Source organism: Microtus pennsylvanicus, chromosome 1, assembly GCF_037038515.1.
Source record: "Microtus pennsylvanicus isolate mMicPen1 chromosome 1, mMicPen1.hap1, whole genome shotgun sequence".
In the NCBI taxonomy this organism is placed as follows: domain Eukaryota; kingdom Metazoa; phylum Chordata; class Mammalia; order Rodentia; family Cricetidae; genus Microtus; species Microtus pennsylvanicus.
In genome coordinates, this window is record NC_134579.1 from 221842736 (window position 1) to 221862367 (window position 19632).

General features: G+C 34.6%; 3 protein-coding genes across 3 annotated transcripts; all 3 read right to left on the reverse strand.

Annotated features, from left to right (window-relative positions):
• Positions 1-624: 624 nt before the first annotated feature.
• On the reverse strand, positions 625-1566 carry LOC142842658 (olfactory receptor 8K3-like). Its single transcript, XM_075959350.1, has one exon. It carries the CDS (start codon positions 1564-1566, stop codon positions 625-627), a length of 942 nt encoding a protein of 313 aa, XP_075815465.1.
• Positions 1567-7951: 6385 nt separating this feature from the next.
• LOC142842659 (olfactory receptor 8K3-like) lies at positions 7952-8893 on the reverse strand. Its single transcript, XM_075959351.1, has one exon. It carries the CDS (start codon positions 8891-8893, stop codon positions 7952-7954), a length of 942 nt encoding a protein of 313 aa, XP_075815466.1.
• Positions 8894-14692: 5799 nt separating this feature from the next.
• On the reverse strand, positions 14693-15628 carry LOC142842660 (olfactory receptor 8K3-like). The gene has a single exon (XM_075959352.1). The coding sequence runs from the start codon at positions 15626-15628 to the stop codon at positions 14693-14695; it is 936 nt and encodes a 311-aa protein (XP_075815467.1).
• Between the last annotated feature and the right edge of the window lie 4004 nt (positions 15629-19632).

Genomic DNA, 19632 nt, shown 5'->3' on the forward strand with positions numbered 1-19632 from the left:
ACTAAACAATCTGTTACCCAACTTTGAGCAAGTAATTCTGATTAAACTCAATGAATAACACATGACAAAGAAGAAAGTAGAAGGGGGGATGTTTGAAAAGAAGGGTTTCAGGTAGAGAAGGAGGGTGATGAGGGAATCAAGAATGGAAGTGACAATAATTAAAGTGAATTATATAAATGTATGAAACTGTCAAATACACAAAAACAAAGATAAATTAAAAAATCTTAATTTCAAAAAACATAAGTACATGCCAATACTTTCAAATGTCAGAATGTTTATTTAAATAGAGAATTCCACAAGAATGTTTAAAGTCCTCTTTTGTACACAGTGTGCTTTCTCTCTCTCATGCATCATATGTCTCTTTAGATATAAAACTTCAATTCTATAGACACCAAGTTTGCTTGTATTTTGCAATAGGCTTGGATGTTAGATTTCAAATATAAAATGCTCTGAAGGAAACCATTCTCTGCTAATGCAAGTATTACATATGAGAATTTGATTATCACCAGAATTGAGGTAGTTAAGTACATGTTGAGCACACTCTTGTTTCTTGTACATTACGTAGGAAAACAGAATGGGCCCATATTCAAATCTGGTTGGAGGGGTTAATTTTACATGTAAATTTTAAGAAAATATGCTGAATAATTTTTGCCACGTTCTTTGTAGGGCATCTTTAACATCTTTGTTCCTCAGGCTATAGATCAGGGGATTCAGCAAAGGGATAATAAGAGTATAAAATATGGATGATATTTTGTCAGTATCAATGGAATGACTAGATTCAGGTTGTACATACATAAATATCAACGTCCCGTAGAACACTATCACCACTGTCAGGTGGGACCCACAGGTGGAAAAAGCTTTCCGTCTGCCCTCAGCAGAGTTCATCCTGAGAATGGCTATGAGAATAAGCAGGTAGGACATAAGAACAACCACAAGGGAAGAAATCAAATCAAAAGCTGCAAAGATCATAACTATCAGTTCAACTTCACGGGTATTTGAGCAAAGCAAAGATATCAAAGGGATACAGTCACAAAAGAAATGATTAATGACATTGTACCCACAGAAGGATAAAGAGAAAATATTTATGGTAACAACAAGGGACATAAATGTACAGTAAAGATAGGTAATTGTGACTAGGACCCAACATACTTTATGGGACATGATAACAGTGTAGAGCAGAGGCTTACATATGGCCACATACCGGTCATATGACATTGCAGACAAAATAAAAAGCTCACTGCCAATAAACAGAAGGAAAAAAGCTAGCTGTGTAGCACAAAGATAATAGGAGATTGCATTTTCATCTACAATGAAGTTTACCAACATTTTTGGTCCCACAGTTGTTGAATAAACAAAATCAGTAAAAGCCAAATGTTTAAGGAAGAAGTACATCGGTGTCTGCAGTTTGGCATCTACATTGGTGAGGATGATGATCCCCAAGTTGCCAATCACTGAGATCAGATAGATAATAAGGAATAAACCAAACAATGGGGCCTGGAGCGCAGGGTTATCTGTGATGCCCATTAGGATGAATTCAGTCACCACTGAGAGGTTGTGTTTCTCCATTCTTCTTATCATAAAAACTGCTATAATAGAAGCAATAAAATATTAAATGTCTTTCAGTATTGATTACCTGAAAAATATTTATTGTTTAAGATTGCAAGTAAGAAATATCTAACATTTCTAAGTTACTATTTGAAATAAGTACATTTGCTCATAGGAATATGCAGATAAAGAGACAGAAAAAAATAATTTGTATTTCTCATTCATTGTGATTTTAATGAAAAATATGACTTCAAGATACCGTTAGATAATTCCAATGTCAATATGAATGGTAACTGTTCTCTAAGGTTTTGTAGATGTTTAGTCTGTTAAACACCGTATGTATTTCTTAATCATCTCCAAATAATATCTATACCAATAATCCATATAAAATTTTACAAGCTTCTATAGTTATGTTCTTAATAAATGATAGATGATAGATAGCTTACCCAAGCATATATATGCAAATGTGCACACATATACAGAGCATAAATAAAGTTATGTAGATATAGGTAAATAAAATTAAAATTAAATTATGATTAAATATTTTTAAGACTTCAATTATTAAATATATATCTAATGGATTTTCATTGCACTGTTTTTTCATATGCTTCAGTTTCATTTAGTAACAATAATTAACTCAATAACATCAATAATACAGATATTTTTTCTACAATATTTTTTCTATATTATATTTTCTATGATAAGGTAAAAAATATTGCGCACATCTGCCTGGAGCAATGTATTATAGGTAAAAACACAGACTACTGTTGTAGCATATTCAACGTAGGTTCCATCACTACACAGTTTGTATTTTATAAATATTTATATTTACATTTACATTTATGAAACACATAAATAACTTTTTATAGTATAGTTGCCTATAGTTTATAGCAGGTGATACAACTGAAGATGTAATATTTCTTTAAAATTAGTCACTGTATCTGAAAGAGGTGTTTTCTACAAATATATATATATATATACCCACATTGTCTTTTGCACTAAGGTATGTCAGTATAGAGAAAGTCCACACTATCCCAGGTGAAAGCCTTTGTTATATAAACACAGCAAGGATATACTTTTACAATATTATAGAAGTACCTTCCAAAATTGCAATGAGAAAGTCTTTAAATCTTATTTTGTTCTTTTATTTTGTTTTATTATCTAGTAATAATAATATATTAAAAAATAAAATACATCACTTGCATGGACCAGTAATCCTGTATGTTAAAGGAATGCATATATTCTTCACCCTAGTAATTTAAGATTTAATGGACTACAATATACTTTTAAAATTATTTTCTAATTAATCAAATTTAATTCTTAAAACAACAGTCCTAGAAATGTATAGAGAAATGACTGTATAAAATGAACAATGTTTTATCAGTGTCACTAAAAGTGATTTTTTAAAATTCTCTTAATACAAATAATTGTTTTTATGTCAATATGATGTAGAACACCTGTTTAATATAAATGTATCATGCATCATCTCATCAGTGCCATTACCTACATAGTTTAAGATATTTTTGAGCTGATTATAGGAAACATTGTAATCACAAAGCTTAACTCTTTAAAAGCACATTAAAATGACGGAATTTCCACCTTGGAAATATTCATATGATTTAATATTAAACCATCTCTTTTCACATTTGCATGTATCAGAATTTACATCACAGATACAGAAAATTAAATATTTTCTAAGAACAGGTAAAATTTTTATACTTTAGGTTGCTTATCAAGTTTTTCAGTAACTTAAAGTGATGGGGGCATCTTCTTGTTCAGCCACCAGAGAGTAGGAGAAAAGACACAAATGAAATAAAAATGGACAGCAACGTTTGATCGCAAAGTCAGAGCACATTGTGTTCTTATCTGTAGTTACTGATATCATAAACCATCCTGCTTCCCTTACCTGTGATGAAAATGCCTCAACGTTTCTCCCATGCATCAGTTAATGCAGAGTGTTGTGTGGTAGCTTTTGAATATTTATTCAAACTCTAGAGTCTCCCCATGGATGTGACAGGCAATTTCTTGATTAGTCCACAATGTCAGAATGCTTAATGAAATGTCTGGAGACTGTCCATTAATTGTCATGACATTTGTGTTACACTTTTAATAACTAAATTTTAAGACCAACAAACCTATGTCTGGTTTTATCCAAAATTATTTGCATTATAAGCTCAAAGAACTATTCATAACATATAATTAATTTTATCAAGTTATGAAATAAAACAATTTAAATATCCATTAATAAATGAATTGGTATATAAAATGCGATGCAGTCACTAAAATATCATCCACCTTAAAAAATTATATTCTATAATATGTAATAAAGTAGATGAATCTAAGCATAATGCTAAATTACAGAAAATTGTAGATGGCTACATAGGATCCATATAAGCCATAGTCAATAGAAGGCTGAAATTTTAACTTTAATAACAAGAGATATTATTAAAGTACATCCATTTTGTAAATGTCCCTCATTATTTATACATTCATTAGCTGCCTTCCTCTTATAAGAGAGTACTGATATGCATTTGAATAATGGCCATTCTAAATATGAGGAAGTGTGGAACAAGGAGTGGTGCCTGAGCAGTTGAAAGTTCAAGACTACTCTTATAGAAGTCCTGAGTTCAATCCCCCAAAATCAATAGTGGCTCAAAACAGCCTGTGACTTCAGTTCTAGGATAATTCGCATTCATGATCACACTGATATACACATAATGCACAAAAAGTCTTGTATGTTTGTGGACACGCACTCTCACATACACATATAAATTAATTGAAATAAATAAATATGGAGTAGTGCAAATATTATGATTTGTATTTTGAATGCTATTGTATATTTTAAAATATATCTTTTTTCAGTTTGTTTTATTTAAGGAAATTTCCATTTAGATTTACTGTTCATTATTTAAATGACTTGTTTTGAAACACTGCCTTTTAGAGTTCTTTCACAGACTATACCTCTTTCCAAATGTTATAGCTCTCAAATACTCCATCCTGCCGCGCACCGCACCATGCCCCCGTGTCTGCGCTCTGTGCTCTGGCACCCAGTTCCCGAGCTTCGGTCAAGGAGCTGGAGATTAAAATACACAAACACATACACACACACACACACACACACACACACACACACACATACACACACACATACACAGAGAGAGAGAGAGAGAGAGAGAGAGAGAGAGAGAGAGAGAGAGAGAGAGAGAGAGAGAGAGAGAGAGAGAGAGAGAGAGAGAGAAACAAGGGTCATCCTTGAATTTCCCAAGAATGCCCTCTTTATTTTGTTCAGGGGCAGATTATATTGAGATAGCCACGCCCCAGCCAAACCCACCAGAAACCACTCTCCTGCCATCAGGAACTCCTGAAGGTCTTGTGCTCAGAGCAGCTGTAGGCACTCAGATCAGGAGATTACAAGCAATTCAGGATCTGGGGTCTCACTGCTCCCAACACATCCCACATTTTAGATCAACAGTTCTCAAAATGTGGGTTGCAACCTCTTTGGGTCAAATGATGCTTTTATAGGAGTTGCTCAAGATCATCAGAAAACACAGATACTTACATTATGATTTATAACAGTGGAGAAATTATGGTTATGAAGTGGTAACAGAAATGGTATTATGATTGGGGTCACCACACATGAGGAAATGTATCAGAAGGCCACAGCATTAGGGAGTTTGAGAAACTCTGCCTTGGATTTACATTACAATCTGAATTTTTTTCTTTTAACTATTATGAGCATTTTAGTTTGATTTATCTCATTCACATATTTGTGCTTAATATTTGATGCTGAAATGTCTTCATGCTTCTTTTATTGTTCTCCAGTACAAGTTACTCTTGGCATTTCCTAGATTGAGTTGCTTTTTCTGTATGAGTTTTTTTTTTCTTTCTTTTTTTTTTAGTTGTTGAAAAAAAAATTTCTGCCTCCTCCCTATTTCCCATTTCCCTCCCCCTCCGCCCACTCCATTCCCCCTCCCTCTCAAGAATGAAGAGCAGTCCAGATTCCCTGCCCTGCGGGAAGTCCAAGGTCCTCCCACTTCTATCCAGGTCCAGGAGGGTGAGCATCCAAACAGGCTAGGCTCCCACAAAGCCAGTTCATGTATTAAGATAAAAACCTAGTGCCATTGTCCTTGGCTTCTCATCAGCCTTCATTGTCCGCCATGTTCAGAAAGTTCGGTTTCATCCCATGCTTATTCAGTTCCAGTCCTGCTGGCCTTGGTGAACTCCCAATAGATGAGTTCCACTGTCACAGTGGGTGGGTGCACCCCTCGTGGTCCTGACTTCCTTGCTCACGTTCTCTCTCCTTCTGCTCCTCATTTGGATCTTAAGAGCTCAGTCGGTTGCTCCAATTTGGGTCTCTGTCTCTATCTCGATCCATCGCCAGATGAAGGTTCTAAGATGATATGCAAGATATTCATCAGTATGGCTATAGGATAGGATCATTTCAGGTTCCCTCTCCTCAGTTGCCCAAGGTACTATCTGGGGACATCTCCCTGGACACCTGCGAGCCCCTCTAGAGTCAAGTCTCTTGCCAACCCTAAGGTGGCTCCCTTAATTAGGATATATATTTCTCTGTTCCCGTGTCCACCCTTCCTTTATCCCAACCATCCCATTTCCCCAAGCTCCCCCCATCTTCCCCTTCTCACGTTTCTCACCCCAATTCCCCTTAGCCCCATGCCACCTCACCCCCAAGTTCCCAGGTTTTGCCCGGCAATCTTGTCTACTTCCCATATCCAGGCGGATCACTATGTTTTTCTTTGAGTTCACCTTCTTATTTAGCTTCTTTAGGATCACGAATTATAGGGTCAATGTCCTTTATTTATGGCTAGAAACCAATTATGAGTGAGTACATCCCATGTTCATCTTTTTGGGTCTGGGATACCTCACTCAGGATAGTGTTTTCTATTTCCATCCATTTGCGTGCAAAATTCGTGAAGTCATTGTTTTTACCGCTGAGTAGTACTCTAATATGTATTCCACACTTTCTTCATCCATTCTTCCATTGAAGGGCATCTAGGTTGTTTCCAGGTTCTGGCTATTACAAACAATGCTGCTATGAACATGGTTGATCTGTGTGAGTTTTAAACAATTCTGAGTTCATTTTCTTTGTTAGTAAAACACGGTACCCTACTTTCATTTACATGAATGGAGACATTCAATATTCTGAGGAGGGTTTGTGAAAACAATTTTCAATGTAGTTCCCACTGTCATAGTTTGTAAATCAGTACTTATTAAAAAGGTAGAATTGGAGGCTATTTTTATTGTATGTATTTTATTATTTTATAAATATTTTATTAAGTTATACAATCTATACTCTTTAAAAACCAAAAATTAAAGTTATCTACAGAAGTTAATTCACTAAATTTTTTTGTTATATATGAATATTTAATCTGCCATATGTTCTTTAAACATAGAATTGTTAAAACAAAAGAGTATTTTTTTAATCTTGTACAGGTTTAATTACTGAATAAAAAATAATGCAAAACCCAGTGAAAAAACATAATGCAATTTATGAATGAAACAGAACATATCAGCATTAAAATGAGCCACACACATACTTGCAGAGAGACATCTTATAAAAGAACTGAATGACAGAAAGACAATGAATTTTAAATAAGAATCACTTGAATTTACAGAGCTTAAGTAACAATAGTGCTGAATAGTCAGTGGGAATCTAGTTTAAACTGGTACCAAATCAAAATCCATCCTAAGGCAGAAAGTGATACATTATATAGACCTAGCAACCAATAGACTTCCTTGTGTACAGATACAACATGAGTAGTTACTCAACAACTTGCAATATCTCTCAGTTGCTGAGTGACCAAATATAGAGTGAGCAGTTTCATATATGAAAGACAGAACACGTGAGGGAAAAGGAAAGACATTTAAATTTACCTTGGAGAAGGAGTACTTGAACATATTCTCACAAATAACTCTCAACATGAGCTGCAATTAGTAATTCTGAGTCATAATCAAATTTGATTTTAAGATACCTTTATAAATGAAGTATAGCTTAAAACAGAAAGTCTGCCTTTCCACAAAGCAGAAACCCAAATAGGAGCTTACAATGGACATTGCAAATTTCACTGTAAGGATAAAAAGCCACACAATCCATGGCCTCTTTGGCTTTCCTACGCAATTAGGACTCACTAACACATATTTTTTATCAAGTGATCTTCAACCCAGTAGTATTGTCTACAGACTGTACTGAAGTTCTACTATTGCAATTATTACTCTCCCTTGAGGTAAAGCAAATATTTTTTTTATTTTTCTCTAATACAGCTATAGTAAATAAAGATGGATTTTTGTACCAGTATTCATGTCTTGAGCCTATTCATGTTTGCTATGAAGAGAGCAAACTAGGTTTACATTCAAAGTAGACTTTTATGGCTATTATTGTATGCAACTTTTAGGAAAAGTTGTTGACTATTTTTTTCCAGGTTCTTCCTATGCCATCTTTTACATCTTTATTCCTCAAGCTATATATCAAGGGATTCAACATTGGGATAACAAGAGTGTAAAATATGGAAGACACTTTATCAGTCTCAAATGATTGACTGGACTTGGGTTGCACATACATAAATATCAAAGTCCCGTAAAAAACAGTGACCACAGTTAGGTGGGACCCACAGGTTGAAAAAGCCTTGCGCCTGCCCTCTGGAGATTTCATCTTCAGAATGGCTATGAAGATGAACAGGTAAGACACAAGGACAACCAGAAGAGAGGAAATCAAATCAAAAGTTGCAAAGAACCTAATTATCAATTCAACCTCAAGTGTGTTTGAACAGAGCAAAGATATCAAGGGGATACAATCACAGAAAAAATGATTGATGATATTGTAGCTACAAAAAGATAATGTGAATATCCTTAGGGTGACTAGTAGAGATACAAATACACTGTAAAGGTAGGGTATTGCTACCAGTATCCAACATCTTGTTTGGGACATGATAGTCGTATAGAGCAGAGGATTACATATAGCCACATAGCGGTCATAGGACATGGCAGACAGAATAAAGAGTTCACAAGTAATAAAAAGAAGGAAGCAGGCTAGCTGTGTAGCACAAAGATAATAGGAGACTGAACTATGTTCTGCAACAAAACTCGCTAACATTTTGGGTCCCACAGCTGTAGAATATCCAAGATCGGTGACAGCCAGGTGTCTCAGAAAAAAGTACATGGGTGTTTGCAGCCTGGAGTCCACCTTGGTGAGGATGATGATGCCCAAATTGCCCACTGCACAGATCAGATAAATAACGAGGAGCAACACAAAGAGTGGGGTCTGCAACTCAGGGCTGTCAGTGATGCCTTTCAGAATGAATTCAGTCAGTACTGTGAGATTTCCTTTCTCCATGCAGGTGTATTTCATATTCTATTCTGAACAAAAAAAAAATTGTAGAAAAAAAAAACCACTTGAGACGTTGTCACCTTAGAGCCATTTACTAAGTAAATATCTTCTAAATGTGAGTTGTTAAAAATTCAATATAGAACACTTTTAAATGAAAGCATATCCTCTTTACATACAGCAAAGTACACATGACAAATAGTACTTTGTTTCTCACATACGGCAGTTTTCTAATTAAAACTCATAAAGCGTCTCAAATATTTCATTTACATAAGTTTGGAGTTGAAATACTATTGGCAATAAATTGTTTAAAAACTGCCTAAACTTAAACAAGTCAAGGGATAAATAAGGGAAGGGAGGGAGGAAAGAATGAAGGAAATAGATAAAAAGGAAAGAGGGACATAATGAAAGAAAGAGATGATAGATAAAAATAGATGATAGATTAGCATAATAGAGAGATAAAATGATGGAAATGCAGATGTGGATGATAGAATTACAAAAACTAATTTAAAATAAACATGAGACTCTTGGGGTTTAGCTATATGATAGTGAATTATTACTGTAAGAAGATTTTTTCATACTTCTACACAATCATTAAACATTGACAATTAATACATCCAGTACACTACAGTTTTAGACTCTGATTTCTTAATGCCAAATTCCAGGAATGAGTATATAAATCACAATTTCAAGTTATTCTTGTAACTATAAGCTATAGATTTTATGCCTTTTAAAACATTTGTAAATATTTAACATATTTGAAAACTTAAAATATGAAAACAGAAAACAATTAAAACTGTTTTATGAATAAATGCAAATAAGCTCTATTTATGTAGATACAGTGTACATCATGGTATGCAATGTGTGTTGTATACAACAGATACCTTCACAAGAACGTGGGATGTATACAGCAGATACCTTCACAAGAACTTGTGATTGTATACGATACCTTCACAAGGACGTGGGATGTATACAGCATATACCTTAACAAGCTCTATACTAATACAGCTCTATGCCTATGTTGAAAGTAATGAAGTCTTTAACATGCTGGAAAGATGACAGAATTCTGCTTTTTCACTGTATTTAGTTATAGAAATCTTTGTGCTTGCGTGTTCTGGGAATCATACCTGGGACCTTCATCATGCTAAGCAAGAATTCTATTACTGAATATCATGAGCTTCTTAGGACTGTTTTGAAATAAAACCTCACCATGTGGCCCCAGCTAACTTCTTGCTTCTTCCTTTAGAATTGTCTAGCTTTTCCTCTTTAGTCACAGATAAATTTGAAGGAAAGCAGTTTATTTACATGCACATTCTTCTGTAGGACATATATTCTGGTACTGTGATAAAATGTTAATTGATATACAAACATTAAAATTTTCCCAGAGCACTCCCCACTGATTCTCATTGCCTTACTAAAATTAGAGAAGTAAAATTCTGGGTTTTTTTTCAGTTTTTCTTATAATAGTCATAATTTTAATTCTATTTTGATGTTACTTATATTTGTATAAATTTAGTGGCACTATTGCAGATCTATTGTGGATATTTACATTGCAACTGAAATATGTATTTGAAATATATATGTATATATGTATATTTGAATATCACAAATTTGATTTAATCTACTCTTGAGAAACCTGGAAAATGTGTGGAAATTTGAGAAAACTGAGGAAAGAGTTCGTTTGAATTGGTTTTATGCAATTATGTCTCATACAAATTTCTTTGAATAAAATAGTAATACATGTGAGAAACTGCATAGGTTGAAACATTTTATAAGAAAATTAATTAATTTATACAGTATGTAAAATTGGTATTAATGAGTACAATATTACAGTGATTGAATTAACTATATAAATTATGTACTGATATGTGTTTATCTGTGTACTTTACCACAAAAATTTTCGCTGAATACGTTACAGCACAATTTGCAAACAAGCAAGCACACAACCAAATACAAATAGCACAATGATTTTAGTAACCTGGAAATAAAGCAGCATATCACAACTACAGATAAATGATTTTAGTTTTGGATATTTATCTAGAATACTGGTTGTGAGCAGCAATTGTCAAAAAAAAGTTAAGAAATGAAAAAACCCATAAATGATAGTAAAAGGTGTTGTCATAATCATTTATGTGTGCTCTATATGCAAGTAAATAAGGTAATACAAGTTTGATATATAATATATTAATGTGCATAGTGTATTTAGTATATTATATAATCAAATATATATGAATATCATCATAGGAAAACACACCTCATCTGAAATATTATCTGTGTGATGACCTAATACTTATTCTCTGCCTCACCCAAACAGTTTTCTATTATTAATTATGACAAACTAGATCATATTAAAGAATTAGATATCTTTAAAACATGATATTTAGAAACAGTTTAAAATCTTTTGATGTGTGATTTTTTGATGTGTGAGATGTAGCCATGAAGTATTGAAAACATATAAATGTTCTTATATGGCAAATAAAGAAAATGTGTCTCTTCTCAACAATTTTTTTTAATTCAATGCTTAGGAACGTGCTGCACTTTCAAATTTTGTTAGCATTACAGAGTGACTATTACTTATTATTGTATTTATTATTGTACTTTATAAAATCACTCAGGTTCCACAGTACAGTCAGTTTGGCCATCAGCGTAAAAGTGGTGCTTAAAAGTGACCCAAGAATCCAAAAACAAAAAAAGATTTCAGTATCTGCTGGTAAAGCAGAATGTTTCTGTGCTTCATAAGACAATGATAGCGAATTTCCTTCACCTTCTCATTAACAGAACAAGAAGATTCTGAGTCATTTATATGCCTAAATATTTGGAAGAAAATAAAAATTGTTTCATTTTTTTCTCTTTAACATATTAATTTCCACTTACTCAACTTTAGTTTCTAGTACCCTTTGAAATCTGTTGATAACATTATACTTCTACAAAATATGCTTTTTAAGTACTAATGCACAGTTTAAATATTAATCTCTAAATGCTGGAGAATAAACACGAAGAAAGGAAGAATCTATGATCCTCAGGCATTATGGTACAGTGGGATCGTATCTCAAAAATTAACCAGAAAGGAACTCTTACATTAGATGTAAAATCCAGAGCACATGTGAACACTCCTGAAGATAATAACATCACAGAGTATCTCATCAAACATTCCACCTTTTTTTTTTAATTGAATGACAACTGTCTCTTTACTCTCCCTTGCATTTCTTAAAACTGTATTTATTAGGACAATTTATAGATTTCTATGTGATTTTCAATATTCTCCCCGTGGGGTTGCAAGCAATTTGATGACTATCCCTAAAGCATTTGAATAACTAATGAATTGCCTAGAGGTTGTGCACGAACTCACACAGAGAACTTGCAGTTGACTTTAGATTTGCTTATTATACTAACCATCATAATAATTTATATCTTTTGTTTTGAAATTGTTGAAATTGGATGGGGAAGATCTCTTATTGTATAAATCTACTTGACAGAGAAGCCTGAAGATGTGAGTTCACACACACATTGAGGATGTTAAACTCAAATATCAAGCAATGCTATTATTATCTAAAAGATCTCTTAGCAGATGAGAAAGTGGATTTTGGAATTTGGAACTGAAATGAGACTATGAAAAATAATAAGGAAAACTGAAACTTGACTAGTAGAAAGTTGAATTCAGATATGATCAGGAGCCTAGTAGATAAATGAATGTACAAGTTTCTCCCTCTGAGGCTAGTAATGCTTTCTGTGTACAGTTCTTGTTCTACGTTTCATAGCTCTGTACCTCAAGTACCTTGGATTCCAAAACAACTCTTGATTTATTTTCATAGTTTCAAACACTGGCCACACAAATTTTGTTCTCTCAGTTCCTTAATGCAGAGACTTTGCTGGAACATATTACCTAACCTGGGTTTCTTTCCCTAGCTTCAGAGGAATATTCCATAACCCCTCTATTGGTGTACCTTTCATGCCTGTAAATCCAGAACCACGTGGGTGATGCTATCAAGTACAGATGCCCATTGGGATGTTGCCATGAATCACAATTTTGCAGCTTTCCTTTCTTTTATAAATATTTTTTTATTGATGTTTATTGAGCTCTATATTTTTCTCTTCTCCTCTCCCTACCTCTCCCCTCCCTTTCAACCTTCTCCCAAGGTCCCCATGCTCCCAATTTACTAAGGAGATCTTGTCTTTTTCTACTTTCCATGTAGATTAGATCTATGTATGTCTCTCTTAGGGTCCTCATTGTTGTCTAAGTTCTCTGGAATAGTGGTTTGTAGGCTGGTTTTCTTTGCTTTATATTTAAAAACCACTTATCTTTCTGTGTCTGAGTTACCTCACTCAACATGATGTTTTCTAGCTCCATCCGTTTTCCTGCAAAATTCAAGATGTCTTTATTTTTTTCTGCTGTGTAGTACTCCATTATGTAAATGTATCCTTATCCATTCCTCAGTCGAGGGACATTTAGCTTGTTTCCAGGTTCTGACTATGACAAATTATGCTGCTATGAACATAGTTGAGCACATATCCTTGTGGCACGATTAAGTATCCTTTGGATATATACACAAAAGTAGTATTACTGGGTCTTGAGGAAGGTCGTTTTCTTAATTTTCTGAGAAATCACCACACTGACATCCAAAGGGGCTGAACCAGCTTGCATTCCCACTAGCAATGAAGAAGTGTTCCCTTTTCCCACATCCAGGACATTTTAATTGGATTTCTTTGCCTTTCTCTAAATGAAAACTAAAATGTCCCTTTATTTTCTGTACTTTTCCTGTTTCTTGACAAAGTATCTTGACAAATTCAAATTAGAGAGAAATAGTTTGCTTGAGCTCAGTTTCAGTTGTAGGAAATGCAGTCATGGCAACAGGAGATTGAGAGTCCTGGTAACAGTGGCAGATGGTGATTAATGGCAGTGAACAGCTCCCATTCTCAGTTTTATTGAGTCTATGAACCGTGCATAAATAGTGTCTCCATATTTAATATGGTCTTCCTGCCTAAGGTAACTTTTTTTTTTATGGTTTTTCGAGACAGGGTTTCTCTGTAGCTTTGATACCTGTCCTGGAACTAGCTCTTGTAGACCAGGCTGGCCTTGAACTCCCAGAGATCCACCTGCCTCTGCCTCCCGAGTGCTGGGATTAAAGGCTTGCACCACAACTGCCCAGCTAAGGTAACTTAATAAAACAAACAACTCAAACAAAGAATCAAGCTCACAGACATCCATGCATAGTTGTTTTTTCTCATTGACTCTAGATCAAGCCAAGTCAGCGATCAATATAATATATCAACATCCCATGATCAGCAGACTGTCTTTTGTATACATACTAGTGTCCCAGAAATTTTCAACTCTTTCATTCTAACCATAAAACTAATGGAAGTCAGACCAATTGTAGGCTTTCTCAGATACCATGATGAAGACTGAAATAAAAAGATAGTTTTATTAGTCCACGAATAATGGTAGAAATGGCAAGGTCTGCTCTGGGTGTGGGGCCTTGAAGGACAGTTTTGGTTCCTAGGAGCATGATTTTCTTTGCTCTATATTTGTAGTTATCAGCCTAAGACAGCTGTGTCTGAGGTATCCTGTGTTCTTATAGGCAGCAGCATTTGAATTAATTTTCTGCAGATGTTGGCCAATTTTTGACTCACAAAGTATGTTCTAACTACATCAATAAGATGTTGTCCACTTCCACCTTGAAAGTCTGTCACAGGAAAATGATCTGCTGGTAAATACAAGCCTATGTTTGCTCATTAAATAATCTGAAAGAACACAACAGACCCAATTCTAATGCGAATTTATATGGTTTATTTCATAGGCAACCTTTAAGGTCAAATCTTGCACATCTTCCTCCATATCCTCTGTCCAGCATCTTTTACATCTTTGTTCCTCAAACTGTAGATCAAGGGATTCAACATGGGAATAATCATTGTATAAAAAATGGATGCCAACTTGTTGGTATCAAATGAGTGACTATAATTTGGCTGCAAATACATAGATATCAAAGTCCCATAGAAGACGATGACCACAGTCAGGTGTGATCCACAAGTTGCAAAAGCCTTGTGCCTTCCCTCAGCAGAGTTCATTCTGAGAATGGCTATGAGGATTAGCAGGTAAGACACAAGAACAACTAGAAGTGAAGAAATCAAATCAAAAATAGCAAAGATTAGAATCATCAGCTCAAGGTCATGTGTGTTGGAACAGAGCAAAGGTATCAAAGGAATACAGTCACAGAAAAAGTGATTGATTACATTGTAACCACAGAATGATGAAGTGAACATCTTTAAAGTAATAATAAGAGACAGAAATAAACCATACAGATATGGGATTGCCACCAGGAACCAACATGTCCTCTGTGACATGATGACGGGGTAGAGCAGTGGGTTACAGATGGCCACAAAGCGGTCATAGGACATGGCAGACAAGATAAACAGTTCACAAGTAATGAACAGAAGAAAGCAAGCAAGCTGTACAGCACAAAGATAATATGATATTGTGTTTTGGGTCACAACAAAATTTTCTAACATTTTAGGTCCCACAGCTGTAGAGTATCCAAGATCTGTGATAGCCAAGTGTTTGAGAAAGAAGTACATCGGTGTTTTCAGTCTGGAGTCCACCATAGTGAGGAGGATCATGCCCAAATTGCCCAGCAGTGAGATCAGATAGATGATGAGGAAGAGTCCAAATAGTGGAACCTGTAATTCGGGGCGGTCAGTGATGCCCATCAGGATGAACTCAGTCATGACTGTGAAGTTCTGTTTCTCCATGCAGTCATAGTACTGAATCTATTCTGGATAGGAACAATTAAATATTCAATATATATTCAATATATTTTTAATTTCATAATAAGGTGATCACTTATACAATATTGTTATGCATAAGATATAATGAAATTTCATAATAATGACTATTTCAAAATAAGTACATTTTATATGCCTAAAGATGCAAACTTATATATGAGAACAGTAGGCTATGATTCTTATGTAAGGTGATTTCACTGACACAAAACATAATTGAGAGATAATTTGTCTCAACATGGAGATGAACTGCTATAGACAATGATTTGTTAAGACAGGTAAGCTTGGATATGACCCGCTCTACAAAACCTCCAGCTCCAAACAATGGTTATATAAATAACTTTTCCCTTATTTGGTAAATCCTGATACAAATAAATAATAGAGATAAATTACTGATGGACATATGATATAAAAACACAAGAGAGATATAAAGATATAGATATATTGCCTTCTGTTAGGACAGTAAGTGCTTTTACCTGCTGAGTCATCCTTACAGCTTCATAATTCAACACTTTAAATAGGAAGTTTAGGGTGAGATATTACTCAGTTACATTCATCAATACCTAAAATAGTATCATAACATTTCCTAAAATGTATAGTACACTCCTGTAATTCTGTTATTATGGCTGTGGCAACAGAGAAAATCCAGAAGATCAAGGACATCTTCAGCTATCAAACAAGTTTAAAACCACACTGAGATATAGGAGACTTTGTATCAAAAAAAGGAAAAACACAATGAAAATAAATAAAGCTCTTTAAAGTCCTTATGCCTATAGGTGGTGCAGTTTAAAGTGTCAATAAAAATCTTGATTAATATTGTCAGATGATTACATAAAATAATTATAACTGATCACTCGGGAAATTGTCTATCCCTAAATAAATAAATATGCAGGCATATTGTACAGCTTGTATGATAACTAATATATTACTTCATATTCGCAATCAATATTCATATTCAATATTCATAGCAGTTCTGTTTTTAAAGACGAAAGATGCTTGAATGGTTTGATGTCTCCAGGTATTTAAAAAAGAGTTTTTAAGAAAAAAGAGAAAGACAGAGAGGGGGGTTGTGAACAGCATTTTGGATTTTACACATGATATCATGAGTTTTGCTATTGAATAGCAGCACTAGACCTTGAAATTTTTGGTACAGAGTCTCCCAGTACAGAACAAAGTGATCCAGAAATCATTGACGTCCTTCCCTCTATTTGTACAGTGCTACAATTTTTATTGTTTAACCATCACAGTACGTACATGAAATAAGCTTCCTTTGCCAGATTATATGTATTTTAAAAAGTCCAAAAGGTCATATTACATGCAAATTCTTTCAATCTCTAGCTCATTCTACTGACATAACTTCACTATAACTAAACAAGGCAATTTAATGACTAAATGAGCAATATAATTTACTATATATACATATACATTTAATGTAGATAGAAAGCTTGCTACATATAAACTACACTTACTTCAGTTTGGTAAGTGATTGCCCAGCTGATGTCCCAGTATGGCATATTTCTAGTCACGAATTTAAAATACATAAGCTTAATGCATTAGGTTTTATATTCAGTAATTGTAATCCCAAGCAGGTATTTCCTGACAAGATTTTTCAGTTTAAATACGAAAGCACTTTGTTTTGTTATTGTGCAATACCATTAATAAATATTTGTTTTATTTAATACTTATTATGGAATATTTCCTTCAGATTCCAAAACTAAATGGCAATTTTAACATAACCATAAAAAAAGGATGTCATTAATGCCAATTCACATGCACACACAATCAATAAGATGTATTGGTTATTTTGTCAAACACTTTTGCCTTAACAACAAATTTAATTAACAATTTAATTAATTTAACAATTAATTTTTATTTTAACAATTAAAAAAAGGAATCTCACTCACATAATAGCAAAATAAATGAAAATGTCAGAAAGAGGCTTGAGTCTCTAAACATTTGGAAGTATATAAAATTATTCATTAATATTTTTATATTTCCATTTCTGAATGAAAAATTGTGGGGCTTTTTTTTACTCATATTTCATCTCCCCCCTTATTTTAGAATGTGTTAATTATACAGCTTAATGTACACAAAATATTTCCTAAGTAAATTTTTCTAATAAATTTGGCATTGCAAATATACATATGAACATGTAATCTCTAACCCACGGAGAGTTTATGAGGAAAGGTGAGTGCCTATTGCTATTGTCATTCAGCCATGATAGTAAAAGAGTTATGGAAAAATAAGCCAAAAATATTCTCTTGTAGTGGAGGACAAAACGAGATCAGAATGTGATCATTCCTATGCATTTTGATAGCAAGGAGCAACTTGCATATTCATCTACCTTTCTTACCTGTAATAAAACATTTTTTCTCCTGTGTACATCTTAGTATTGTACTTTCTAGGATTATTTATGCATTATGTTTCGATTTCAGAAATAATCCCTGTGGAGTTGTAAGCTATTGTTGACTATCCCTAAAGCATTAGTATGCCTACTGACTTAATAGGAGATTGTTCACTAATTATCAGGAAAAATGTACATCTAACTTTGAATTTTGTATTGGGTAGAGAAATTGGTGAAATTACTTCTGGATTGGAAATTAAAATATGAGTTATACTTTCAAAGAGATATTAGCCCACTCTGATCTTTCCTGTAGCAGGATTCTAAATTGCTGAAAGTGGAAACAAATAACTTTTTTAAGTGGGTGAACACATAACATGTACTATGTGCAGTAAATGCAAGGGTATCATGAAACTGTAAAAGATGGTGACCTGGTCAATCATCCTCAATGACTTAGACTATGAAACCCAATATGGAGAAGTTCAACAGAACTATCATATATAAGCTGCTCACGCATGCTTCAGCATTGCCAGGGCATAAATTTTATTTATTCATTCAAATTACATGATCCAGCAACAGGATAATACTACACAGGTACCAATACATTTGACATACATAGATCTGTGTAATTGGTTATTAGAATAACCTTTGTAAAAAATGAGGCTAGGGAAATGAGATATGGTTAATAAAAGTACAGTGGGTAAAGGGATCAAGACCATGATGGTGATACACATAGAAACAGCTGACCTGAGCTAGTGGGAGCTCGCTGTCTCCAAACTGACAGTAGGGCAATCTGCTTAGCACCAAGCTAGGATTGCTGGAAGTGCGTTACAGTTACATGACTTGGGTAGTCCGTGGAGCCACTGGCAATGGGACCAGGATTTATCCCTACTGCTTAACCTGGCTTTTGGAGTCCATTGTTTTTGCTGGGATACCTTGCTCAGCCTAGATATAGGGTGGATGGCCTTGGTCTTGCCTCAGAAAGATGTGTCAAATTTTGTTGGCTCCCCATGGGACTCTATTCTCTCTGAGGGTTGGATGAGGGGCAGGTGGGAGGAGGGGGAGGAAAGCGGAAGGAGAGGAGGAAGTGGGAAATGAAATAGGTATGTAAAATGAGAAGAGATTGGGTTTTTTTTAATTTTTTAAAAGAAAACAATCTATCTCTTCTCATTGTACATACCAATCCAAGTTCCTACATACCTCCCAAGTTTCTCCACATACCTCCCACCCCACCCCATCCACTCTTCAGAGAGGGTACAGCACATTGCTTTTGGGCCCCAGGCCCTCCCTACTATATCTAGGCTGAGCAAGAAATCTATCCAAGGAGAATGGGTTCTCAAATATCCAGTACAAACAGTAGGGATAAATCCTGGTGCCACGGTCAGTGGCCCCTCAGTCAGTCACCCACATTCAGAGGGACTAGTTATGTTCAGGAAGATTATTTCAGTGGGTGTACCCATCATGGTCTGGAACTCTTTGCTCATATTCTCACTCCTCCCACTCTTCAACTGGACTTTGGGAGCTCTGTCCAGTTCTCTGGTGTGGGTCTCTGTTTCCATCAGTTGCTGCATAATGTTACTTGTATGCTGAAGACCTGCTTGGGCAGCTGGTAATGTGGAGTCAACACAGAGAG